The sequence below is a fragment of the Nesoenas mayeri genome (assembly GCF_963082525.1).
Source record: "Nesoenas mayeri genome assembly, chromosome: 15".
Taxonomy (NCBI): Eukaryota; Metazoa; Chordata; class Aves; order Columbiformes; family Columbidae; genus Nesoenas; species Nesoenas mayeri.
This window is the reverse complement of record NC_137559.1, coordinates 9,001,954-9,028,610: the sequence shown is the minus strand read 5'-3', so window position 1 is coordinate 9,028,610 and position 26,657 is coordinate 9,001,954. Positions and strand designations below refer to the sequence as shown.

At 47.5% G+C, this 26,657-nt stretch overlaps 2 protein-coding genes across 2 annotated transcripts; one reads left to right on the top strand and one right to left on the bottom strand.

Moving 5' to 3' along the window:
* Positions 1-2,753: 2,753 nt before the first annotated feature.
* VRK3 (VRK serine/threonine kinase 3) lies at positions 2,754-11,745 on the top strand. Its single transcript, XM_080353899.1, has 12 exons — positions 2,754-2,880; positions 2,972-3,297; positions 4,644-4,699; positions 6,625-6,691; positions 7,450-7,534; positions 7,971-8,073; positions 8,426-8,518; positions 8,735-8,867; positions 9,626-9,746; positions 10,024-10,082; positions 10,551-10,699; positions 11,403-11,745. Exons 1-11 carry the CDS (start codon positions 2,765-2,767, stop codon positions 10,697-10,699), a joined length of 1,308 nt encoding a protein of 435 aa, XP_080210025.1. The 5' UTR covers positions 2,754-2,764; the 3' UTR covers positions 11,403-11,745.
* Positions 11,746-12,456: 711 nt separating this feature from the next.
* Positions 12,457-26,232, bottom strand: CCNF (cyclin F; the record flags this gene model as incomplete). Its single annotated transcript, XM_080353973.1, has 18 exons — positions 12,457-13,695; positions 14,227-14,396; positions 14,580-14,710; positions 15,008-15,107; positions 15,680-15,767; positions 16,198-16,378; positions 16,762-16,885; positions 17,505-17,669; positions 18,320-18,471; positions 18,880-18,957; positions 19,504-19,608; positions 20,125-20,178; positions 20,529-20,722; positions 20,887-20,954; positions 21,872-21,978; positions 22,406-22,560; positions 25,220-25,693; positions 26,061-26,232. The coding sequence occupies 18 exons, from the start codon at positions 26,230-26,232 to the stop codon at positions 13,247-13,249; spliced, it is 2,967 nt and encodes a 988-aa protein (XP_080210099.1). The 3' UTR covers positions 12,457-13,246.
* Between the last annotated feature and the right edge of the window lie 425 nt (positions 26,233-26,657).

The following is a 26,657-nucleotide window of genomic DNA, read 5'->3' as shown; positions in this document are numbered from 1 at the left end:
CTGTTTCCTAGAGCAGAGCTTCAAGGAACACCACAGGGCTGGAATGACGGGAAGCACTTTCCAAACCATGCATTACCGTGCTGTGGGAAGCTCTATCTGCTGCAGAGATCAAGTGTGCAAATGGGTTCAAAAGGGAACAGGAGAGAGTGCAGGGGGTTGGTTTGCTGGGGCTGCAGCAAGTCCAAGATGCTCCCAGGCCACTCCTGGGTGGAGAGCACCAGGACAAGATCCTTGTTTCTTTCTCTGACTCAGCCTTTGTGTGGTCCCAGCTCCTCCCACCCTGGTCCTTCCCGCTGTGGCTGTGCTGGGCACACCAGTCCAGTGGCACTTCCCCAGTGTCCAGAGCCTGGTACCTGCCACAGGACCAGCCCCAGCCGCTCCCCAGTTCCTCGGCCCCCTCCTGTGTGCCCCAACAGCCTTTTGTGACACCAGCAGCACCTGAGCAGCTCCGGGCCAGGGGCTCCTGCGCTCACCCATGGGGCTTGAGAACCTAAAGGTTCAAACCAGCAAAGCTCTACCTGGTGCTCTGCTCCTTCCTGCTCCCCAGAGGCTCCCCAGGAGTTGGTTCCTGTCCACAGCCAAATTCCAGGCTGGTTTTCAACGCTCAAGGCAGGAAAGTGGGAGCAAACTCCTGCTGAGGCCAAGCAGAAGGTGTAATACCCACAGGCACAATCCCCTGTCACGAATCCGCAGGAACCCAGCCTGCCCTGCCACACCGCTGATGCAAATTACTGGCAACCAATTGGACAAAACTGCTCTCTGTTTCCCCTTTTATCCATTTATTATAGCTTTCTTTATTGCTAATTATTACTTTCAACACGCCACTGAAGTAGGGTGGGGGATTCTCTTTTGTAATGATAGGTTGGTGGCTCTTGGAAATAAATCTTAAAGAATTGTCTTTTTCCACAATTTTCTACCTGCCTTTTCCCACCATCAGTTTTTCTCAGGGTTTTTCTTGGCTTTATGAGGTTTGACTTTTTAAAGCACCGTGTATTTTTGTTTACTGAATGGATTATCCTATGCCCAAATTGAATGTAATCAGGTTGTGATCACTGTTCCCTAGGCAACCACCAATGAAATTATAGAGCTATGATCATGAATTAACACTGTTTTAAAAAGGTTAAAAAAAAGAAAAGGTAACTGCAAGGCTTAATAAGTTATTGCTGAAACAAAATATCCACAGCAGTGCCACCAGTCACCATGGAGGGCTTTAGCATGATGGTGCTTGGTCCTGATAAAAGAACGAGGGGAAGCCAAAATACCAGACACCACCCTGTAAAGGTAAATTCAAACCAATTTGATGAAGAAGAGATGCTTATTTTCTGCCAAAATGCCAAGGGGATGATTTGGTTAACAAAGGAATTGCTGTGTGCACCTATATGGGGTGTGGAAATAACTGTAACTGAAAAGAAGGTTGTGTGGCTGGGGTGACAGTGAAGGTGAGGCAATTCAGCACAGCCCTGCTGCCACCTACAATCCCAGTGAAAAATGACGAGGAGGGATTGTAGAGCGCAGTGTCCTGATGAACGTGGTAGGGAGGAACGCGAGAACCCGGTCAACCTGCCCTGTCGCTCCCCACAGCGCCCACATGCTTCAAAGAAAAATCCCAGCAACAGGCTGCAGAAACCAACCTGAACACATGCTGCACCTCCCAGTGCCATTTGGCAGAGTTTTGGCTTGGCTGGGATTTTTTCGCGTGCTTAGTGAATGTTAGGAACGCATTCTGGTGTTTGGAGGGATTGGGAAGGGGTGATCAGCCCCCAGCAGGATGAGGTCTGTGCAGAATACTTTGTCTGGAGAAGCATTTTCCAAGCCCCAGAGCCCTAAGCTCACTCGTGGGGCTGATACCCCATATATTTATTATTCTATTCTACTTTCCGCTGTTGCTCTCATTAGCCACACACCAAGCCCATTCCTCATTCTCCACTAAGCTTTTGTGAGCGCAACTGTTGCGACTTGGCTCTTCCATCACAAGCCGCCACCTTCCAGCTCCCCGTTGCTCCAGTTCGCACCCCATGGCTGGCGTGGTTGGCTCACTGGGAAGGGTTTTGAGAATTGATATTGTTCCATGCAAGATGTTCTCTGGGATAAGAAATTCCCAGTCCCCACTGCCCTTCTCCTCCTGCTATGGAGTCCTGGGCTGGGGCACCTCAGCATTATCCCTCCGGAACAGAAAAGCTTGAGCTCATCTACACTTATTTTATGGTAATATATTGGTGCACGCTTGAGGTTTATAGGTGTACAGCATATGTAAGGGATGGTATATGCACACATGTACACTGAATGTACAGTTACCCCTCCCAGCCCTATGTAACTGATTAACTCTAGCACTCATTAACTTGTGAGAACCTGCTGTGTAGTCCTAAGGTCGTTTTTAAGTAGCCCGCTGACGTTGTTTAAATAACAAACTCCACAGGGAAGCACTGGGGACAGGGCCAGCTCCCGCCTCAGGGAGCCTGCTCCGCCGGGGCGGCTCCTTCCCCCTCTCTGGCCGCGGCTTGCCAAGGGCGGCCTGCCCGTTCACCTGTCCACCCTCCGGCGCCCCCGCTCGGCCGGCCCAGCGCGGCACCATCCCCGGGCGCCCGCGGAACCGCCCCAGCCTCCGCTCCCCCTGCCGGGGCCACCGTGCACAGCGGGGGCTGCAGCGCATGCGCGGACGCCGCCGCACTTGGAGGGGCGGGGAGTGGGTGCGCGCATGCGCGAGCGGTGGGCGGTGCCGGCGCGTGCGCGGGTCGGGCGGCAGGCGCGGGGGCGGCTCCCGGGCATGTCGGGCCGCGGGCGGCGGACCCGCGGGCGGCGGAGACCGGCGGGGGCGGAGCCAGATCCGGAGCGGCCGGTGCCGGAGCAGCCGGGGCCCGAAGGGGCCGGCACCTCCCCGAGGTGGTGGTGGTGCCGCCGGGGCGGGATGTGGGGCGGGGTGGCCCGGTGGGGCGCGGGCGGTCGCTGACGGCTGTCCCCGCTGTGCCCGCAGGCCGAGCCGGTTCTGCCCGCAGTGCGGGCGCGGCGTGGAGCCCGCCTTCCGCTTCTGCCCGGCCTGCGGCGAGAGGCTGCCCCCGCCGCCGCCGGAGAAGGAGACGGAGCAGACACCGCCGGCCCCGCCGCCGCAGCAGGCCCGGAGCCCCGCGGTCCCAGCCCGGCGCTCCCTGGCAGCGAGGCCCAGCTCCCGCTCGCCCCGCAAGGCGCGGCCCGGCCCGGCGGTGCCGCTCCCGGTTGACACGGTGCTGACGGACCAGGGCGGCCGGCAGTGGAGGCTGGGCCGGCTGCTGGAGCAGGGCAGCTGCGGGCTCATGTACGAAGGTGCGGTGGGGGCCGGGGCAGGCGGGGTCCCGGGAGCGGGGCTGGTCTGCCTGGAAGGCCGGGGATGGAGGGTGGGCTGCGGGCAGGGCCGTGGTGAGGGCAGGAGCTGCTGGGCTGGCCGTCTCCTAGGGGATCTCTGTCTGTGTTTGGTGGCGGCTGTTGGGAGATCCCTAAACCGACAGACCCTGCCGTGAACACACGGTGCAGCGCGGAGGTGAGGGCACTGCAGGTGTCCTCCAGCATGGCAGTGACCAGCTGGTCCCTGGGGTCTGGCCTTCCCACGCTGGGCATCCCAACTCAGATACTGCCACTGGTGTAAGATCGAGCGGACGCTGGGCTGCTCTGTACATTGACAGAATGCAAATCATTAGAGGCCATACCTTTTTTTCTGGTTTTTAGACTCAAAACCTAAACACTGTTGGCACCATACAGGAGTTCCTACATTATAGGTGGTGTCGGTGTTGGCTGAATGTCAGTTCAGGATTCTCAGCCTGTTTTGGAGGCCAGAAGAAAACAGCTAAATCATCTGGGCTGCTTCTCAGCTGTTCAGTGGCTGCCGATCTTTTCTCTGCAGTCTAGTTATAAACTTCCAAAGGAAAGATTTTGATCTTATTCTCTATTTTTAACTTGGAAACAGTCTTCAGGAGGAATTTTTGCCAGTAGTAAGCTTTGCCAAATGCTTGACTTTAGTTTCTTTTTAGTTACTTATGTCGTTGTGTAACAAAGTCCGGGCATCCACCAATGTCTTTAAAAAGATATGATTTAAAAAGAAAAATCTATGTTGTTGTTATAGGGGAGGCTGCCTTTATAGAAACACTTTTTGGATGATGAACAGCATGTAACCTGTGTACAGCCCTCAGTCTAGGAGCAGAAGAGTGACTAGCCCAAAGCCAAGTGATGGGTACAGGAGGAAGGCCATATATAACTCCATATATATATATAAGGCCATATATAAGTCCATGCAGAGCAAAAGGAACTTTGGCATCTCTGACAGAATTGACAGATAATGCAGTGAGCTGTAGGGAATGCTCAGCAAATGAATTTGGGAGTGCATTTCAGATTCGACTAATGATTTGTTCTTTACGTGCCATTTTCAAAGCACCCCACTACTGTAGCCATGCCTAGATGCTTCTGTGACTTAAGCAGAACTGCACTCAAAGCACATCAGGGGTGCAGTGCTTCGGGAGCCAGGTAAGAATTCTTTTGTAGTAATCTGGGAAGATGCTGTCACAGAAGATGCTTTTGCAAAGACCAAGTGAAAGAAGCAGAGGCTAAGTAAAAGCCAGCTGTTTGATGGTACTTCTTGTCCATGCTCCTGTAACCACATCTGTTCCATCCTTCCACAGCACAGTCAGCATCTGGAGGAACCAGTCCTCAAAAGCAAAGATACTCCCTCAAACTTGTGAGTTTTGATCTGTTTGGGTAAGGAATAGTGCATAGTGTGTTGTGTCCAGGGCCTGACTCATTTGGCCTGTAAGGCTCAGAATGTCTGAGGAACTCAGAGAAAACGGTCACAGAAGCCCTGTCTAGCTTAGATGACTGTAACTTCTTGAGAGTGTCACACTTGGATTTTAGTAGCAGTTGACTCTTCCACTAAAGGTGTGAAGAAAACTACATGAGAATTTTAAAAATGAAAAGCCCTCATCCCAGAAGGTTGCCTCTTCAATCCACCAAGCTCAGTAATCTCCAAAACTGAATTTGGTGTTGTAAGGTAGAGATCTTGATTCATTAGCGTCAGACCCTTTTGTTTTATTTTGATGTTTTGTTTTTGTTTTGTATGGCAAGTGTGCACATACCCTCCTGAAGTCTGGGGAAACTGGAGAGGTTAGAACTTAGTGGCTGTGCAGAGGGAGTATAGTGAACCAGCACTGAGAAGCTCTGTAAGGCCAGAACACGTCTTTAAATCAATCAGTAATTATAGTTGGAGTTCCAAGCCAGCTTTCTAGGCACTTGACAATAACTTGGGTTCTCCAGAAACATGTTATTTCCAGTAATAGCTGTTCTGCAATGGAAATTCAGTTTGATTTTCATTAAGTCACAAGCTAGAGCAGAAAGACTGATTTTTTGTCTGCTGTGGCTCTTGGGGGTTGCTCGTGTGTGGGAAGACCAGTGGTGACTAATGGCTCTGTGGGGGACCTGGTGGTGCCTGCTCTTGTGCGCACTCAAAAAATCATTTGCCCTTTTGTCAGAAGAGACATTTAAGAGGATGGAGAAGCAATACAGTGTTAATGTGAAAAGACAGCTAAGTGCCACAAAACTAGAACCAGGAAGTAGGTGGGAAACTAATCACTTTTGTATGCAGCACTCCCAACTCCTCTGTTTTGCTCCTTTGGCATCTTTTGGCGTTTTGCTGTGTGGCCTTCTGATAGTCGAGCCCAGCCCTTGCAGAGGGCTGCAGAGTGTGATAGGGCACAAAGAGCCTTTTGGCTCCTGGGTTTGATGGCTCAGATTGGCTCACCAGGCAAGGTGCAGAATAAAATATCCTCTGGGACGTAGTCAATTGTGTTGTCTGGAGCCTGCTGATCCTCCAGCTACCTCGGCCAGTTGTGGGTAGGGCCTCTAGTATCAAACCAGCCAGAATAGAAAACTTCTGCCTCCTCCCATGCATAATAGCATCTGTCATAAGTTATCTTGCATTATGCTGGAGATGCATATATATATATATATATGTATACCTCCATGTGTGCGTAGGCAAACACATACATACTGATTGTAAACTATATGCATTTCAGGTCACTCGATAACAGCAGAAGTAAAAGGGCAGTAATGCGTACTGATTTTAAAAAGATAGATTGTAGGATGTCAGTACACTTCCCAGACACTGGAATGTCACAAATACAGACTTTCTTACTTGTCTCACTTTCTGACAGCTAGAATAAAATGTTATAGGTCTTTGTTGGAACTTGCCTATTTGCAGAAATAACCTCATCTGTGCTGTGGATGAGAAGGTTGCCTCTGTCTGCTTCTAAATAACAGCTTTGGGCCTAGAGTTCACTCTGGGTTGCCAGATAGTCTGTGTTGTCCAGGTGCTTTTAATCCACAGTTGTAGTGCTTGAAATGTCCCATGTGAGACAGCTGCTCCCTTGTTCTGTGTTGATGCTCAGAGTTTATGTGGTTGTTAGGAACAGCATTAAATAATGAACCAAAAGACCTGAGCTCTCTTCTCAGCTCTGTTGCTGATCTGGTATTTGATTTGGGGGGTGGGAGCAGGGGTTATTAGTTTCTTTAGAATGAGTAGCGAAGGTCTTTTAGCATTCTTGCCCAAGTTTCCGTTTCTAGCAGGGTGTGTGTGGCTGAAGTAACACTTCTCCTTCCTGTTCCCTTTAGGATGTCAAAGATGGCAAGATCTACAATGAACAGAACTTTTTCCAGCGAGCTGCAAAGGCAGGCACAGGTTGGTGCTTCTTGGAGGGGCAAGGACTAGGCTGCTTGTTGGGAATACTGGCATCCCTCTCTCATCAGTTGTGTGAGTCTCTCAGAAGGCCAGGCTGGAATAAACTAATTTGCTGCATGGTTGGTGCCAGAGTGCTGAGCAGTTTGGCCAAGAGCCTGCTCTGCCAGGAGTCTGTGTACCTTAGAAAACCACAGTATTGGCATTTTGAAGCTTTCTTGTTCTACCCATGCTTTGCGTTGATCTCCCTGGTAGCTGTTCCCCACAGCCTGACCTGCCTTGGCCCTCTCTCCTGTGCCCATTCCACGAGTGTTTCTGTCAGCTGCTGTCTGGCGTTTACTTCATTGACCCAGAAACCTGAGCTGGCCAGAGAACCTGGGCAGGTTTTTGAGCAGGGCTGCTGGAGTACTTCATGTCAAACTCATGCTTCTGGGAGGACCATAAAAATCTGCTTCTCCATCCCTCTCTCTCCCCACTTCTTTTACCTAGCCCTATGGCAACCACCTGCCCTCGCTTGCTCCGGTATTCCCCACGTCCTGTCGGTCTTATTGTTCCTCTGCGGTGCTACATGCATTGACGTGCCAATACCCCAGCACATTAGGCTGGCATTTCTGAGACAGAATCAGTGTGAGAGGCTTCCCGCTGTGAGCTGCCCAGGGCAGAGCCAGCCTGCGGGGAAAGGGCATCCCTGAATGAGCTGCTTTGTTCTAGAGCTCCATAGCAGCATCTGCCACACTGTGTCCTCTTCTCTCCCCTTCTAGTGGAGAAGTGGAAGAAGTGGCACTCTCTGCCATTGCTGGGAATCCCCAGTTGCGTTGGCTTTGGACTGCATGCTGATAACTACAGGTGAGGTGACTCCGTGAAGGGCACAGCTGAGCTCTTTTGTCCGCGACTGCCGTCTTCTTGCATTTTCCCTCTCCTCTCCTTGCTGTCTGCTATTCATTTTCTCATTTTCCCCTGGCCTCCTAACCTTATGCACTGCTCCTGTCTCATTTATTAATAAGTGGTTTGCCTCTCTTGTTATCCTGTTTCCTTCAATCTTTGTGTTGCTAGTGGAGTCATTGCTTTTTGCTGTTCAGGTCAGGGGACACCTTATTCCTGCCTTACAAGACCCAGACTATATATCTGCAACATGAGTTCAGCATGTTTCTCCTTTTCAAGGAGTTTTCCCCTATCAAAAGTTGAGGAAATGTTTGCCCAGGTCACCTGGGAGTTGAAGGGGAGTTGCAGGGTGTCCAAATCAGGTGGGTACTGCTATGTGCTAAGCCCTTGTCTCTTGTAGGTTTTTGGTGTTCTCTGACTTAGGACGAACTCTTCAGTCAGTCCTGAACGATGGTTTACACGTGCTGAGGGAGAAGGCAGCTTTTCAGATTGTAGTCCGGCTGGTATGTAGAAAACCAATACTTTCTTAGAGACTTTTTCAGAAAAGACCTGTAACTTTCTTCCGGATCTTTTAAAGGTGTTCTAAAGCTGATCTGGGGGTTGGCTGGGGTCTTGAGGTAGCACCTCTCAATCCTGTTGTAAACTTGAGTAGCATCTTTTAAGCAATATTGAAGGAATTTGGGGTAAGGAGAATGAGAGGAACCTGACACTTGAACATTAGAGGCTGTGAGATGTGGGTTTTTGTGCTCCTCTGCGCAGCCATGGGGAGCTGGGGAGGGTCCGGCTCAGTGATAGCCAGGGCACTGAAGGAGTCTGCGTGGTTCTGATATGCTCACCTCTTCTCTTTACTCCTAGCTAGACTGCCTGGAGTACATTCATGAAAATGAGTATGTGCATGGTGACATCACAGCTGAGAACATCTATTTGAACCCAGCAGACCTCACACAGGTAGGGAGCAGGAGCGGTGCTGCGAGGAAATGGCACTGGAGGTGGGTTTGTGCACTGGGACAGAGCAAGACGCAGGTTCCTGCTGCTGGGTATGGGACCAGCGCAGTCTGCACGGTGCTCAGGCACCTGCTGCGGTGTGGGATTGCAGGCTGTGCTGTAAGCAGAATTCACACCTCACATGTGCTCAGATGTTGTATGCTTTTTGATGACTTCCAGGTGACCCTAGCAGGCTACTGCTTTGCATTCCGGTACTGCCCAGGAGGGAAGCACGTGGCTCAGCGCGAAGGCAGCAGGACACCTCACGAAGGCACGATAGAGTTTATCAGTCTGGACAGCCACAAGGGAGCAGGTGAGTCTCTGTTTCTGACGTGAGCCAGCAAAGCTCAGAGCAGTGATGTGGCAGTGCTCTCTGGAGCTAGGGCTCCCTGCTGGCATTTCTGTTGTTGCTGCTTTCCAGGCATTCACAGGTATCTGGAACCAAGTTCATGTTTGGGCTGTTTACTCTTGCCTCTCCCTGGGCTGCTGTGTTGGGACTTGCCAGGTCACCCAGCGAGTGCAGCAAGAGGTGCAGGGATGTTTCTGCTCCATCTGGAGCCTTGGCTGCTGCAGGTGTGTGAGGAATAGAAAACAGGGCTGCTTTGTGCTGGTTTAGCAGGGAACTTTTTCAAGCCAGACTGTATCCCTGCCCAGAATAGATTTGCAGCAGGCTCTGCTCTGACCTTGAAGCAATGAGAGCTGGAAAGGCATTCAAATGAGCCAGTTCCTCTCCTGGCTGGGATGTGCCTGTTCTCTCCCAGTGTTCAGACTCTGTAAATCTTCCTCCAGAGGCTGGGAGGTGATTCCTCAACTGCGAGTTAGCAGGCTCCCAGAAGTATTGGTATCCTAGAGCACATCTTAATGAAGCTCTTGCATTTCTGTACTTCTGCTCTTTAAGCATGAAGCTGCCTGTTTTACAGAATGGGCACCTCAAATAGAGACTCCCAAGGTTGTGCAGCAAGTGCTGGAGTCTTTACTTCCCTTTGGAGGAGGGGAATAGCCTGGGTCACTTCTGGGATGGCTCCCAAACTCTTATTTTTTCACATGTGAATCTCTCTTCCTTCCCATCAGGACCATCTCGACGGAGTGACTTGGAATCTCTGGGCTACTGTCTTCTGCAATGGCTCTGTGGCTTCTTACCTTGGTCTGATGAACTGGACAAAGTAGAAATTGTGATGGAGAAGAAGGAAAAGTAGGAGAAATCATCTACTCTTTTGGGAAATGCTCAGCAGAAAAAAAAACGAGAGAGGTTTTGTGGCTGAAATCATTGAGTCATACTACGCTGTGGGTAAATCCCACTGTAAAGGCTGAGCCTGGCCAAAGGGTGTTTCATGAACCCTAGTTTCTGCTGCACTTAGAATGTGGCCATCTGAATTCAGCCTTTTTTTGTCGCTGTTGCCAAAGACAGGCTGTTTGGGCACCTGCTCCATTGCTTTTCATCTGACAGCACTCTGTGCTGATTATTCCAGGTACAGAAAGGATGTGAAATGTCTTCTCCATCTGTGCTTCAGGCAGAAATCCATTCCAGGTATGGGCTTCCTCTCTGTGACAGTGTGACTTGGGGAAGAATGACTGACTGTACCTGAAGCTAGAACCTTCCCTGCATTGGGGTGCTAGTCCAGGATGGCTTCCAGTGGTGATGGTGACCAGGCGTTGCATGGACTGGTTGACAGGCTATTCCTGTGAACAACTCCCTTGTTTTCTTTACAGCAAAACAAGGAGGGCTGCTATCCATTTTCTGTACTAATGAGCCTAGCTGAAGAGTCAAATGTTCTGGTGGTTTTAAAAATGCCAAATTTGGGGCTAGAGGTGATTGCCCCATCTTATATTTGAGCTTCATATTAGTCTTTGGCTTTATTTTCTGTCTCTACAGCTGACCAAGGCAGGTGGGTGAACTGTCTCCAGGGAGAGCAGTCTGAGAAGGGTGTTTGGCAGCTTTGTAAGGACAACTGATGTTCCTGTGCTGCTACATGCAGTGATGTTCTTTGCTTTGCAGATGCACTGCTGAACTACCTGCAGCAAGTAGTGGCACTAGAGTATGAGGAGAAGCCTGACTATGGGGCCCTGCGGCAGCTCTTCAAGAAGCCACTGGAAAAGATGAAAGTTTCAGCTTATGACTCCGTGGATATCAAAATGGTGCCTTAAGTAAGTGCCAGTAGCTTAGACTGCAACAGCACAATGTGCTTGTCCTGCTGTGCTGCTGGGGGCACAGGAGCAGGATGGTGCTGCTGCCCTGCCCGTGGGTGCTGCAGGCAGCAGTCAGGAGGTGAGGACAGAGCAAGGTGATCTGTGAGATCTCTATGGTGAGACCTCAGGGCTTTTCCTGGTGCAGAGCACTGACCCTTCAGCATTCCCTGTATAGAGACCAGTCCAGTGCTACACAAAGCCAGGCTTAGCATGTGTTTCCTTCGCTTCTTGTGGTGATACTTGTCCTTGGAGGAACAAAACAAAGGTTAATAAAGCAAAGGCTGAACAGTCTGCAGGGGTGTGGAGATGTTACAAAATGCAGACTCATGCAGTCTGGTCCTTTTTTCTTTTACAGCTCTGGGCTTATCTTTTGCTTTTCCTCTTCAGAAAGCAGCTTGTAGTTCTAGTTTTATTGCCTTGGGCCCGTGGCAGTAAGTGGTGGCTCTCTAGGCCCAGGTGCTATTTTATCCATGAGGCACCTCGAAGACTGAGCCTTGATACAGAGACAGATCTGATGTTAATCTATGGCTGCATCAGCCAAGGCCACTGAATTAAGCAGCAAGCCCCAGGGAATGTGGTGCTAGCTCCTCATCACCTAATCTGCTCTTCCTGGGAAGGAATTTAACTGATTAACATCCCTATTTTGGGCTTTTTCTTTCAGATCAAGAAAACCTGCACAGGAAGAGTTCAAAGATTTCCACAGTGTGAGGCCTTTCCTACAGATATTTAACTTTTACCTACCTGTTTTAGAATTGAGAGAGGTTTTTATAAGTGTTTTCTTCAAATTTTAATGTGACCTAATGCTGAATTTTGAGCCACTGCCGTAACAAGTTAATGTGAAGACATTTCTGCATGGCAAGTCATTGTCAGCGGTAGCTGGAGAACTGCAGTGTAGCCACTGGGAGAAGGGTGAAGCCTGGCACAGAAAAAGAAAAATCAGGGATTTTTATTTTTTTAACTACAGTGGCATTACATAGTTTTGTAATAAACTTTGTGGACAAGTACCCAAGGCTGCTCTCTGCTGCTTATTTGGCATGTTCAGGGCCTTTCTGTCAGCTGTTTCGGGGCTGCTGTAGACACGTGATGGTCATTTGTGCCCTGTGCTGCTTGTGCAGGGTCATGTTAACTTAGAGCCTACAGGCAGTCCTACATGCAGATTCATCATAAGAACTCTGACTTTATCCCCAAACATCCCATCAGTTGTCCAAGCCTCAGGTCAGTGAAATACCAGTCATTGAAGTAAGACAGGGAGCCATCTGTATTACAAAAAAGTTTTATAAAAAAAGTCACTACATTGTATGTATCTGAACTGTTGCCACCTGCCACAGTAACTTCTAAATGAAGGAAGAGCCATGGAGTCCAGTTCCAGTGTTAAATTCAGTGACATCTCCTGGAAGTCTTGTACCTTGGTATTTCAATGCTCACTCCCTGATTGCAGAGAGAAAGCTGTTTTTCTAATCTTCACAGGCTGAAGGAGCATTAACCCAGACTTGCTAGGCTGAGGTCAGTGTAGGTGGTTTCTTGTTACTGAAGCAGCACAGAAGACTTTAATTTTTGATAGGAAAAGCGTATGCTGCCCTTGCGGAGTAGGAGCCAGTAGCAAGGTTTAAATGAGAGCTTTCAGTAAGACAAACTGTCCGCCCTTACCGCATTGCTGCCTGTGTCTAGTGTTCAAGTGATTTGTGCTTTACTTGAGGACATTAATGGAAATAGCAAGGAAGACTGTGCAAGACAGGAAATTAAATTGAGCTGTGGGCTGGAGGTGGCAGTTCAGCCACACTGTTCCAGCAGAGACAACAGTTCACAGAGATCACGGTACTGTAGTACTGGGCAGTGAGGCATTAAGGCACAGAAGGAGGATTTTTTCAGGTGAGGAAAACATGGCAACTAAGAGCCTGAGGCACATGGGGTTTAAAACCATCTGAGAGGTAGGTAAAAGAGAAGCTCGGACCTGCAGTGAGCCTTCATTTACCTCTTGATTGTATCCATAAAAACCTGTATCAGTGCAGCAAATGGTATATACATAGAAGAGGGAAACACCAGCTGAGAGACAGTACATGGCCAGAAGGAAAAGGCAGCACAACCTCAAAAAGGTCTTTCAAGTGGAAGAATTCAAGCATAGTGTTACATCCAGTAACTTGAGAAGCAATTCATTTCCTTTCTTTTATAGTGCCAGGCCTCACAGCAAAGGAAGGGACATGACAAGTTCTTTTCTATCACCAAGGAGTAACTGGTGAGGTATGACAAACTGAGCTATAAAGTTTCCTATGTGGAGAATATTAATTTGCAGAGGATCAGACAATAGGAAGTACTTTTAAAAAGGCAGCTAATCAAGGAAGGAAGTGGCCCAGAAGTGAGCTACAGAATTACAGGATAGGCGTAGGCAAAGTTGAGGGCAAGGGCTCTTTTTTTGGAGGTATCAAAAATTATTCACTATGATCCCTGTCTGACTACAACAGACACACTGTTTCCAAGAACCCTAGAAAAGGAAAGAGCATGAAGAAATCAGAGGCTTAAGAAGCCCAAGTTCATCCTTTCTTCACTGTGTTCTGCCACATTTTTTCGCTTGACTTGCCTTCTGTCATGCTGGCCATCACTAGGCCTAGCACAGACCGGCTGTAAACATGATTCCAGGTAGTGAGGCAGGCATGGCTCCTTGAGAGCCAGTGCTGAGGTAGGTTTGAGAGGTACTCCAAGGCTGCCCTCTACAGAAGATGTAGGACTGGCACTGTTGACAGAAGCATAGCCTGAGCTCCCTTCCAGGTGGGGATTTCTTGGGGTGAGATATGCTGAAAGGCCACGAGTGTCATCCAGCAGCTCAGCCTCCCTCAGCGCTGCCACGTGCCCATCCCACTCTACAGCTGGGTTGTCTTCATCGCTGGAGTCCTGGCAGCAGTGCTCTGCTGGGTCCACATAGACCACCGTCACGTTCAGGATCCCACTGGGACCTGTCACTGCAGGATGATGAAAAAGGCAAGTTTTGATTTTGGCAACACCAAGCAGAAAAAACAAGCAAGAGCATAAACTTTATGTCTACTTACACATGGAGGGGAGAGTAGAGCACTAAGTTCACCCTCCTTTAAAACAGTAACTTTTACCCCTTCAGATTGTCTGGACAGGTACTAAGAGCTGTTTAGAAAACGAACAGCCAGTCCCAGAGTCAACAAAGCAGAGTGTTTCTAACATAGTGGGCCATTCATCATGTTTGGTCCACTATCACCAGTATCTGAAAACAGTCTCACTCTGAAACACTAAGCAGCTACAAAACCCTTCATCATGTTCTGAAGCAATACAGAGAAAAAGAACAGATATATACCTCTACAATAGTTTAACAATTACAACCACTGGGGAAGGGGAAGAGTTTTTCCAACTGGTCTTCAGCTGAAAGTTCAGGCTTCTGTTGCCTGAGAAACAGTTTTAAGCAAAGATGTAAAGACAGTTTTAATTCTCTCATCTGCTTTTTATAAGGAGAATAAAACTCTCACCATCTCCCTCTCTCTCGCCTTCACTTTCCTGATCACCTTCATAACCAGAGCAAGAATCTAAACTCCAATCTAGGAAGTTATCTAGAAGACTTTCTTCCTGGGTGGATAGCTCTGCTGTGGGAGTAGTCACAAAGCTGCCTCTGTCATCCTGAATGCTGTCTTCCCTCCTCCTGTAGAAAGAAAGTTCAGAAGTCACACATTAAAAGTCTTTTTTTTTTCTGGCTCATATATTGGTATGTCAAGGTAATTACAGAAAAATTTATCACATTTAAGAATGGAACCTCAGGATACTAGAGGGGAGGAGAGGCTCATGCTAATCTTCAGAGGCATTTACAGGGATGAATTATACCAGCCTTTTAGTTCTCTTTCCAGAGGGAGAGCTAAGGAAAGTCTGAATTTCCACCACATTTGTGTGCAAGGGACTGGGCTCCGGATCCTCCTGTTTCACACCCAACAATGAACAGAGCTGGCTGTAACTCATCATCTGAAAAACAAAAAGCCACTAAGAATTAGTCTATGTGATTCCTCCGCCAGGAGGCTACTTCTCTTTATTTTCTGGGAGAAACCTATACCAGTGAATTCTTCCCACGTGTGCTCAACCAGAACAGTTATAGGCTCTGCAGATCAAGTTTAAAGCCACCACTTTATTTAGATACTCTCTCCTCCAAAAGTCCAAAGAGATCAACCCACTTCATTTTATTTGGAGTTTACCACTTCTGCCATATGGCAGCTTTGCTGTGGGTGTCAGATATCAGCAAATGAAGACAAAGAGCTCACCCACCTTTTCTTTTCCTATTTCTTCATAACGCTCATCTTCAAATCGCTGTTTCACTGCAGTTAAGGACACCTGCCTGTAATCCTTTGGGACATCATCATGGAAACTGGAAAGAAATATTAAAGCCCAATCTTAGAATGGATTATATGAAACGTTAACAAAACCTACCAATTTAAGTACTCTCCCTCTGTCCATCTCAGCTCTTTGCTAAGGAAGTTGGTGTTTCAGCAGAGCTGCCATGGACCTAGCCAGGACACACAGTTTCTAAGCATATGAGCATCTAATTCCTCTTCTGTTCCTTGAGGTAAACAAGACATTTGCCTTGTACTCTTTAAAAAACAAAAATAAGCTACTTTTGCTACTACAGCTCCTCCCGAAGCTCACCAATAAGTCAGTTGTAGTCTTCTGAAAACAGCGCTTTTTGGCAAGCTGAAACCCTTTAAGCCTTGAGGAGTGTCACATTTTCTGTAACCCAGGGCCACTAACAATTGGGAGAAACAGAAGAGCTGTCCCCAAACTGGCCCCGAGGCCTTAGTGCCTTATGGTGGGGGGAGTAAGGCAGTTTCCCGAAGCCACATTCTTCCTGGGGAAGGGCTGACTGTGTACATGCAGCATGTCTGCAAGAGCTGGAAGCCAAGTACTCATGTGCCTCCCCCAAAAGAGTTCCAAAACTATTACCACTTTTGGTGAAGGCTCAGCACACAGGGCAACAGGTCTTCAAGAGAGAAACCGGTATACTCAGACAGCTGGCTGGTCCAGGGGTGTGCTGGAGAAGAGAATACATATCACGATTTCACAAAACTCAGGAGTTCTGTAATCAGTCAGATTTTATGGGATAAAGATCGTGATATCTACAAGCTGATGCCTGCAGACAGTTCATTGAAGATCACAACTAGCTTCAAGGATAGCTTTACCTACCAAACTGAAGCAATACTTAAGTACAGAAATCTTCAGTCTCATTTAAACACCCAGCTTACATAGTTTGATGCTAACACTCTTGTTCATCATAGCTATTAAAAAGTAAAGCAGACTGAACTCAACTCTTCATTCTGAAGACTTATACCTGTCCCCCTCTTTGCCCTCAAATGATTAGGACCATCTTGCCTAAATACAAAGCGAAAATAAAAAAGCTCCCTAAAAGGACAAGGCAGACCGACAGACCCTGCAGCAGCTCCGCTGAAGAGGCTGTTCCTTACCTTGCCCATGGAGGATCCTGGCCAGCAGCAGAGCTGCAGCAGCCAGCCGAGCTGGGGAATACACACACAGGCTTGTGTTCAGGAGGGACAGTTCACAAATGAAGCTGTACAGGTGAAGAGTTCTTCTCTCCAGTGAGACTATGTTTGACAATACTTCTCTGTAGTCCACAATAGTAGGTATCTAGTACACAAAGCAGAACAAAGTTTGGCAATGCAAGATGAGCATCAAATATTTAGAACACAGTTGCTTCCAGGAGATGCTGTTTTAATTACATTAATGGAGTTTTGTGTGTGTGTGTTGTGGTTTTTTTTTGTCTCGTTTTGTTTTAAACTACTACACTGACATCAAAACATTCTCCGGTGAAACAATAAATGGCCTCTTAAATTTTATAGAAAGGCAGAGGGTCTTGTATCTGCATGCTCTTAAACGTGTGGGCTCCACAGCTGATTGAGAATACTCACATAACAACCTAGCATCTTAGATAAGGAGAAGTGCTAATTACAAAAGCCTGACTTCAATAGCAGCCCAGGGGGTGAAATATTCCATCCACTTTCTGAACTCACCCTTATCTTTCCTTCTAGGGCAGAAATGATCTCACCCATCATTCTGACCAAGTCTTCATATTTGTATGTGTTGTCTGTCAGCCACACAGCTTCCCGTATTGTCAAGATCTCTTTGCTGATGAAACTGCAATATTAAATATTAACAGTTAACCTCAGAAGAAAGGGAATTTGTGTGCCTGTGCACTAATGTTTTTGTGGCAGATAAATGCACACAAGATGACCAAAGAGTTAAACAACTTTATAAGGTACTTTCACAGGTGCAAACCAGGAAAGGAAGAACAGCATCTCCTCATTTATTTCGCCTTTAAGCTGGAGCCACCTACTAGAAAGATTCCTAATTCCTCATTTATGAAACCTCTCTTAGGGGAACACACAAGAGTAATTTTCCACCACACCATGCCATTCATCTGAGTGTAGCAAACTAAACTAAGTAACAATACTGCTGCAGTTATTCTTTCAAAGGTTACTCAAGCTAATATGGCATGAAAGTCTTCAATTGCTGATGGAATGCATTTAGACTAATCCACCACTGTGGGGCTTTTTCATATTCAAAAGCATAATCAAGGTATAACACTTCGTGCCTCGTTACAGAGATTGTGAGTGTCTGTATGTGAACACAGCAATGTAGAGAGAAGCCAAATATTCTTTCCACTATTACCAGCAGCAAGTGGAAAAGCAGCTTGAGAGGCAGAAATGAATTCAAACAATCACAACAGCCCCTGTTTGCCAGTCAGAACCCCTACCGTGTGCAAATGACCATGCAGGCTATTCCCAAAAGTTGGAGTCGAGCCCGAGGTACTGGTCTCAGCTTCAAATAACGATCCACACATCCCACTGTCATGTGAAGGCATAGGCTAGAAAAGTCTTTCATGGTAGCCACTTCTACCAGCCAATCAATCAGGATGTACCTACAGCAATGAGAGAGACACCCAATCTGTGCAGTCCAAAGATATTCAAACTGTTGCTGAACTCCCTCCCCACACCTAGTTACCGAGTCCCTTCTTCATATAAAAGTTCCAACCAAGAAATTCAAACAAAAGGATTTTCAAAATAATGACACGTTGCACTGGGATAAGGATTTGTAACCAGCGGCCAGTGATCCTCTGAAGCGTCAACAGTCTTCTGAAGTTGTTAAATGGAATTAGAAGCTAGCCTATTACTAATAGACACTTGCACAAGGAAAGGGGTAGGGCATATCAGTTAGGAGGCTAAAGGCCACCTAAGATAACCAGAGAGTAACTATACCTCTGACAAGTCAAATAGTGCCTCTAGCACTTGAAGAACTTCAAAGTTCTTGCATCTGACAAAACTAACAGCCCAGAGAAAACCTTACTCCTCATTTCAGTTCTTCATCAGGGCTTGAAATAAGGGCTCTAATACACCCTCTTTGCAAACGTCACGTGATTCTCTGATTGCACGTAATGCATCACAGAAGAGTAAAGCACAAGAAGCCATCTTCCAATAGATCTCGTTCTAGATTTGTTTCATTTTGCAGATGTACAGAGAAATTTGCAATGGTTTCTGCTGTGTGGCCTGGCTCTGAGATACGAGTTTTTACCTCATTGTTTCATTCATTCCTTTCTGCACAGTGAAGATACTTTGCTTGCTGATAGGAAGGGAAGCTTGAAAGATTTGAGACACCACTTCACTGGAAGATTTTGCTTCTAATCCTAGTTGGCTTCCATTCCCACAAGCTTTGGCTAAAGCTATCTGTAGTAGAGGGAACAAAAAAAGAAAGTGTTGTTTTTAATGAAATGCAAACTAAAGCAGCAAAGGATAGTCCTGTAATTTTCCTGCTGAAAACAGAGTGAACAAAACAAACCACTTGAAAGGTACCAGAAACAGTAGTTCTTAGTTTGACTTAAATATTGAATGTACACATTATTTGAGGGCAGGCTTTCAAGTTCATCAAAAGATGCATCTTTATTGAGGTTGTACCACAGATGTGCAGTATTTTCCAAAAGAGGGGGATCTACAGAGTAAATACACGCGTGCATATATAGATATTATTCAGCAATTTTGACTCTGCTTCTAAAGAGAGAAGAGGAATCTTAGTCTATAATCACAGCATAGGAAAGACCAAATTAAAACAGTTTTCCTGGGAAAAGTCAGTCCTACCTGTGCTTCCCAGCAGCCCTTTGCCGCATAGTCCCGTAGCTTCCTGAGACTTTGGAGGTATCTGCCAGGATCTGACATCTACAGAGAGGAATGTAAACAGATTTCAAAAACCATTACAAACAGAAAGACTGCAGTACTAATATCCAAAGGAAAAACACTGCCTTTGGGTACATTTATAATTTCAGCAACCAGTCTGTTTCTCATCATGACAACATTGTTTTTAAGAAACTTTCTTCAGTTCTTGCCAAAGGTCTCACAGGAAATGAGACAGGACACTCAGGATTCCAACCCATGAGCTTTGGGAGGTTTATCAATGACAACACAGGGACTCTTCCCCCTCCTGTTCACAAGTGAGCCATACGATCAATACCCAGCAGCGCCTATGCCTTTAGCAGTTAGTATAAGAGAACTTGTACTTGCACCTTGGCTACAACTGCTTGTAGACTCACTCACCTTAAACACCAAGGCAGGCACCAAAGCTCATTTGAGAGATCTCTCAGTGCTCTCCTGGTTTACGAAGAACATGAGCTCAGAAGGAAATTGCTGTTCCTCAATGTTCATTACACATAGAGGTCTAGAAGTTACAGTGAAAAAGCTGTTTTGTGACAAAAAAATGCTACTTACAGCAGCCTTTCTGTTACTTTCCCAAAGGAGGTAGGAGCTGTTTAAACAACCCTGCTTTGAAGATTCTTCAAACATCTCAAGGGATTCTTTTCTTTTTTCTTCATCCTAAAAACAAAAGGCATGACAGTATTTTTGCTGTCCAGCCAGCTGGGTCCCAGATCTCAAACCTTCCAAAGCTGCAGAACTGTACTGAAACCTACAGAGCAGAATGAACCAGTTGCAAGTCCCCTTCAGACTACGAGGGGTGCTCCCACATCCACTCAGTGCTGGCATTTGAAGGTCCAGGCTCAGGAAGCAGTTAATGGTTTCCCTCAGCTAGACAAAAGCTTTTTAGCTTGCTTGCCACTGAAGGACTTTTTTTTTTAATATGCATTATGACTGAAAGGCTTCCTTTGAGACCTGAACATACTGCAAGCTCACAATCAAACCAAAATTAATTTCGCTGTTTGTAAAATTCAATAAACTAAGGTGATAAAGTTTATTTAAACAAGCAGTAAATTAAACTCATGAGAACAGAAATTCTTAGGCCACTTGCAAAATCAAATTTTTTTAGTCAAGGTAAACAGCATTAGCATCACCAAAAAAAGTACCCAAACACATCAAATCAGAAACACTGCTCACCTCAAAGAGACTCAAGACCTTAGCCAAGCAGTGGAGAATAGATCCTTTTTGAGCCTGAAGAAAGCATTAAGATTAAGCATTGTTAAAGATAAACACAGAACAATAGCAATTTTTCTAGTATTTCCAGTCTACAATTTTGTTTGCCAATCAATCATTCCTCGCCCTTGCTTTTCTCAATGTTTTGTTATCTTTGAGACAGTACTGAATCTCTCAGAAGAGACAGTACAGGCCTCTGGCACTCATATCCACTGTGGTTTGGCAGTAAATTCATTAAAATGATTGATTCGCAGTCAGTTAAGCAACAAGAGAATAGGAGGTCCTCAGGCAAAGAAAAATATTTTTTCCAAAACAACTAGCTGCAGCTAATAGCCCAGGTTAAAGTCAAGGGCAGAAAGAAATCTTACTTTCTCCAACTGACACTCTGCTTTGAGACTCTCACAGACGACAGCTTTGCAACAGCTTCCACTCAAGGACCAGGGAGGACGGATGAAAAGCCAGATAAATGGGGCTGCACACACATTCAAACGCTCCGCCAGACTGAAGAAATGCGATGCCTTTAATCCATTCACTTCAGCACGACCCTCGTCGGAGATGGACACTGAAGAAAAAGAAAAAGGCAGAAATCATTTGGAGTTTATTCACAACATGTGTTTGACATTTACTTAGGCCAAGACAGATCTGTAAATAAGCTTTTAACTCATCCACTTTTCCTTCTGTCATGTCATCTTCCCCAAAGACCCAAGTGCAAGCTTCCATACTTACAGCCTTCATTGTACAAGTACGCTATCCCCAGCTTCACAGCAGCTTCAAAGTTACCTCTTTCAGCAGCCCTGAATGGGAAACAGAGAAGATACGTGAGGTTGGAATCAGTATGTGCTTCCAGGCTCTCAACACATCCTCAAACAAGTGACTTCAGTGGAGGCCAGGCTGTGAATTTGGTGATCACCAGCCATAAACATCTACGTTTTCACTACAGAAGTGAAACATAAGTTATACTGAGGCTTTTCTTGCTCCAACCCTTTTGTTTGCCAACATCCAGGATAATCTGACAATTCACAGCAACTGTTTCCCATTCCCATGTAACATCCCCAAAGCCAGAACATGTTAGCATGTTTCAGAATGTGTGCCCTCAAGGACATGCACCAAGTACTTGTGTTTCTCTCTTCAAAACTAACACGCACATACTGGTCTTCTTCAGAAAGGACATAATATGGGCATCACAGCAGAGGCAATAGTCAGAAGCAAAACAATTAGCATGATGTTTAAACTGACTAATCACCTTCAAATCAGATAAATAAAAAGATGCTCTCTGTCCCTTTTAAGCTGACTTATTATCTGTTCAAACTTCACTCATTTTAATAGTGAGATGTACATATTTTAAAATATACTGGTTTGCACAAGAAATGAGCAAACCAACTCAGAAAGACTGTTATGCTCTTGATCCTCTGATCTCACTTGCACATTCATACAGATACACCACTAACAGATCTTAGTGTGCAATGTTCCAACATGGAACACGAGTGCCCTTAAAGAGAAGCCATATGCCACAGGTCCTGCTCAAGTTAAAGAGACAGGAGTTTAAGCTGCAGCTTAGACATGAATCAATAATTGTTCGTCAGCCTAAGCAGACTTCTACAAAAAGGGACAGTCAGATCCCCAAGTGGCAGTGAAGACTGATAAGAATTGTGTACTTAGCTTCAAGCACCCTCCTCTACACTGTCAAACCAATTTGATTCTTAAAGCTTACCTTTCAAACATCTTCAGATTGTTTGGAGAAGGCCATATTTCTTGGAAACTTGCACATGCCCAAACACTAGCATGATTATCCACAAGGTATTTAAGGTGTGAGTGTACCTGCAAGGGGGGAGCGTAAAGTAATAACTACCAAAATAAAGGGACTAACAGAAAAAAAAGAGTTCTTTGCCATCTAATTTTAGATAGGCAACTAATTAATCACAAGTTAATCATAACCCTTTTCCTGCCTAACCAGCAGTAAGGCAAAAGATGCCAAACCAAACTAACTTGTTTAGTCCCAGTGACCTGGGAGGACAATTCCCACAGAAAATTTACACAGAGCACTCAAATAGTGCTGCTAATCTTGTTAAGCTCAACTACTGAGAAATAAAACTGCTACTGGGATAGCAAAAAGCTAACTACTCTATGTATTCTTTGATTTTCTTGAGGTTTACTCTGACACAAGAAGCTGCTCTTTTCCCTGTGCAGTCCTGACTCCTAAAGGTTGAGGTAAGTCACCGCAGCGGGGAAGCAGTAGCAGACTCACAGCTCTGACCGAGAGGATGTCCTCAGCAGGAAGGCCTTTCAGAACATGAAATAGAACGTCCTCGGGCAGACTTAACAACGTCAAGACTCGAGGCCGTTTTCTTATCCTTCGCTTTGAAGGGAAGGAAAAACACCTGGAACATCTACAGTGAATCACTGGAAAACAAACACACAGGACACCTCAGTTAGTCAGGGAACAGTACAAGGAAAAAAGGCACTACGGAGTATACGCATATATAAACCTGTTTACTTGAGTACCTATTTACTGCAGCATAGGGAACTTCTTCTAACATATTAACTGTAGAGAGTATAGCATGTGTCACATAATGCTACAAGACTAAGCCACAAAGCAGTGACTCATTCAATTTGGTCAATTAAGCTAAGAGGCTTGGAAAAGGATGGCTCACGCACAACTCCTCCTCCTCGAGGAGAATCCCTCCATGCCCTAACTCCATCATTTGACTGTGTTCAGTTAAACTGTCACTACTACAACTTCATTTACCTCCCCCAAACCCCAACTTTTCCTTCTCAATTGATGGCAGTCCCTCAAATGTGACCAGAGAGATGAAGAAGTTAAGACCCACCAAACCAGCTCAAGCCAAAAGCCTGTCTTTCTACGCAGCCAGTTGCTGTCATTGCTGCTCATGGAAGATCCCCCAAAACCAGGAAGCCCTTTTTTTAAAAAGTTCCACCATTCCTAGACTAAGGCATCCCCTACATCTTCTGCTCCTCGTTAAGACAGATTTCACTCTCACTGCATTCGCTAAGAGAGGAAAATGATCTAGCAGATAAGGTAAAATACAAGAAGAGCACATGAGCACTGCTCACAGGTAGAGATTCATCCTCCATGGTCCCTTCTCCACTTCCCAGGGCCAGCGCAGCATTTGAGCTGCTGCTAAGAGCCTGGTCCCCACCCACCAGAGTCTCACAAACAAATGGCATAAAATCTGAACCAGTGAAAGGTGCCATGGGGGAAAAAACCACATTCCCCACCTCCAGCCCTCAAGCAGCAGCAAAGGATCAGCCTTGCAGAGCGGTGCTTGGGTTGGGGGACCCAAATTGATCCTGGTTCATGCTTAACTTTTGGTGTCCTGCCATGCAACAGTGGAGATGCCAACACCTCTTATTTCCAAGTCAGCCTCTTCTAGCTCTCAGGAGCAGTCCATAAAGGCAATCAAGGCCCATTTCTGAGCAAGAAAATGTCTGAACATTTACTTTGCAGACATGAAGGCATAAAAAAATCAATTCTGAAGTGAAAGCTCTAGTCCCACAAATTAAAGCACCATGTAAGGGCCTTTGTCTTTATTACAGAAGATCTCTTGGTTGTATTTTTCAAACCTGGTTTAAGTCTTACATAACGAGGTTGTATTTGGGAGATTTATTTACTGTCTTTTTTCTTAAATAGTTCAATAAAAAGACACAGACTCCATTAGAGAATCCAATATTGTGCAACATGCATGTGCTAGCATTGCTTAACCTATTTCCCTCGTTCATTTCTAGCTTGAAGATTTTTTTACTTAAATGAATACAGCAGAGTCAAACTAGTAGCATAATACATATAACAAACCACCTCATAACCACCAAACCAAGTCGGAGCTATGTAGTCTCATGAGATTATAGGGTCAAAGGTATAAGAGAATAATGCAGCTCTCAAGTTTTTTTACAATGAAAGTAGAAGGCGGTTGAAAAGTCAAGATGAGGCCAGAGAATTTTAGTGGGGCAAATATTTTTCTTCATGAATATTTATTCCCCTCTGGCCTTGTCTTCTACTATAGGTGTTTAAACTTCTGATTTTAACCTGACCATAGGAATGATGTTATGCTAGTCTCCAGTTCTCCACACACAACTTCACTGAGAGACTCAAGAAGCAACACGTTGCATTTCGCTTTGAGAAGAGCAACAGCTCTGCCCGGATGCAGTGAATGGGAAACCAATGGACTGGCCAGTTACCCCCTCACATCTCCAAGCAGGTCAGCCCACAGAACTGGGACTTGCACAGCCCCACAGGCTGCACAGCCAACTCAAAGTTTACAGACAATTTGTTCAAAGTTGTCACATCAGACTCAATTCCTTAATACAGGTTTTCCAGTTTGCAAAGAGAAGGTTATCTGGGTTTTCAGCAGGATCCTTAAGAGGAGCCTGCAGATTCCTAAGGGGTCTGTGAGCCATGGCTACCACTGTAGTAATACAGAGTTTTCTGTTCACATATGCTATTAACATCCTTAGCACTTCAGGTTTAATGAAATGAACCACTAAACTGAAACAAAGTAGCAGGCAGTGTCTCATCAGTAGCACATATCTTATCTGTTACCTATCTTGGATTAAAATGCTATCCCCATGAAAATAAAAACTTTTTGGTGTGCACAGGGCAGAATAGTGCTCTCCTTCTCATCCGGGAGAAGCCTTCAGAAGTATTATGGCCATGAAAAAGAATTGGACTTCTGCACTGGTATGCCAATTAAGCCTGAATGAACACCTGAGTATGGTCAGCATGGGGCAGCTTAGAGAAGAGAAAATTCAATTTCAAAAGACAGGAAGACACGTAGGGAAATTTTAAATTTATTGCTTCACAAAATCTGAGTGGTTTAGGCTGGAGATCACCCAGCCCTGCCCCGGTGGGGTCAGCTACAGCCGGGTTTGAAAGGACGGAGGAAACTCCACAACCGCTCCGGGCAACCTGTGCCACCGTCTGGCCACCCTTAGAGCAAAACCTGCTTTCTTTCATGTTTGAATGGGGTTCCCGCATATCGGTTTGCGCCCAACAAATTCAAAGACGCACTGTATGTTATTCCGCTCGTAATCTACTTTTCCCCACGCCTGGCTTCGAAGCGAGACGGGCAGGAGCGCCCCGACACATCCGACAGCCAGAGATGAGCTCCGGACCCTGCAGCGGCGGAGGGAAAAGCGGCCCCGGGTGCGACAGGGATCCCCGTGAGGCGGCCGGCAGCCCCCTGCGGGCCGGGCCCGCAGGCTGAGCCGTTTCCCAAGAGAGAGGCCCGGGGAAGCGGCAGCCCGGACGGCCCGTGCCCCCCCCGGCGGAGCCCCGAGCCCCCCGCCCGGGTCGCACCGCCCCCCGCCGGCGTTTGAATTCCGCGCGCGGCCGCCAGGGCCCCGCCGAGGCGCCGCCGCCGGCACCCGCAGCCGTTGTGTCCCCGGCGGCCCCTCAGGCGCCGGCGGGAGCCGCAGCGGAGCCCGCGCAGGGTCTGCTCCCCCGAGGCGCGGCCCTCCCGCCCCCGCAGTCCCCTCAGGAGGGGTCGGCGCAGGGCGGGGGGAAAGACCGCGGCGGAGCCTCTCAGACGGATGGGGGAAAGCATGAAGAAGGACGAAGCAGTGCCCGCGGCTCGGTCCGTACTCACCGCCTGCCTTCATCGCGGCGCGTCCCCCGGAACCGAGCGGACACCAGCAGCCGCCGCGCCCAGACCGGCTGTGAGTGAGGGGGCCCGCGAGGGGGCGGGACCGAACCGGCCGGCGGGAAGGCGGGGCCTCATGCGGAGGACACGCCCCCACCCTTCGCCACGCCCCCTCGCCTCTCAGCGAGGGTCAGGGAAGGCGTATGCGGCGAGTCCCGCCCAGGCCACGCCCCTCGAGGCACCTCCCTGGGGCGGCCGGAACTCCTCCCACCCGCGATAGGCCCGGCTCTTCTGAGCGACGCCTACCAGCCGCGCGCACTTTTTTTTTAAACACAGCAGGCCTCGTGATTGGCTGGAAGGCTGAGGAGAGGCGGTGCCCGTCCCGCCTCGCGGGCCGTGATTGGGCGTCGAGGATGCGAATTCGAATTGGGGCAGTTGGCGGTTCGAGCTGCTCGCGGACACTGCGGCTGCGGCGCATGCGTACGGGTCAGGATTCCCCCCCCACCCACCCAAGTGTGGGGGTGTTGCCGTGACAACCGGCTCCGGTTGCGCGCCTGTTCCCCTCGGGTCGGTGCTGCGGTCCCGCCGGGGCCCAGCACGGAGCCGGAGCCTGCGGCTATGGCGCAGCGGTGGCCCGCGGTCCCCAGGAGCCCGGGATCCCCTCCTCCGCCCTAGCCCTCAGCCGGCAGCGGCCTTGCCTGCTGCTGTGGTGCTGCTCACCCACAGCCGCCCACTCCAGCAGCGAGGCCTGCCCGGCCAAGGGAGCTACACCATTCAAACTGCTGAGGGAATGCTGGTGTCTTACATCCACCTGATTTATCTCCGCTCTGAGTACCTGAGGTCTGAGGGTGTCAGTGTTGGAGCAAGAGCCACAGGGATGCTGGAGAAATGTCAGACAGACCA

What these genes read in the sequence shown, in the direction of transcription:
- VRK3 (XM_080353899.1), top strand. Translation starts at nt 2,765, where the DNA reads ATGTCGGGCCGCGGGCGGCGGACCCGCGGGCGGCGGAGACCGGCGGGG. An exon ending in ACCCAGCAGACCTCACACAG is followed by an intron (nt 8,519 to 8,734) that starts GTAGGGAGCAGG and finishes GATGACTTCCAG; the next exon opens with GTGACCCTAGCAGGCTACTG. An exon ending in CAGGCAGAAATCCATTCCAG is followed by an intron (nt 10,083 to 10,550) that starts GTATGGGCTTCC and finishes TTTGCTTTGCAG; the next exon opens with ATGCACTGCTGAACTACCTG.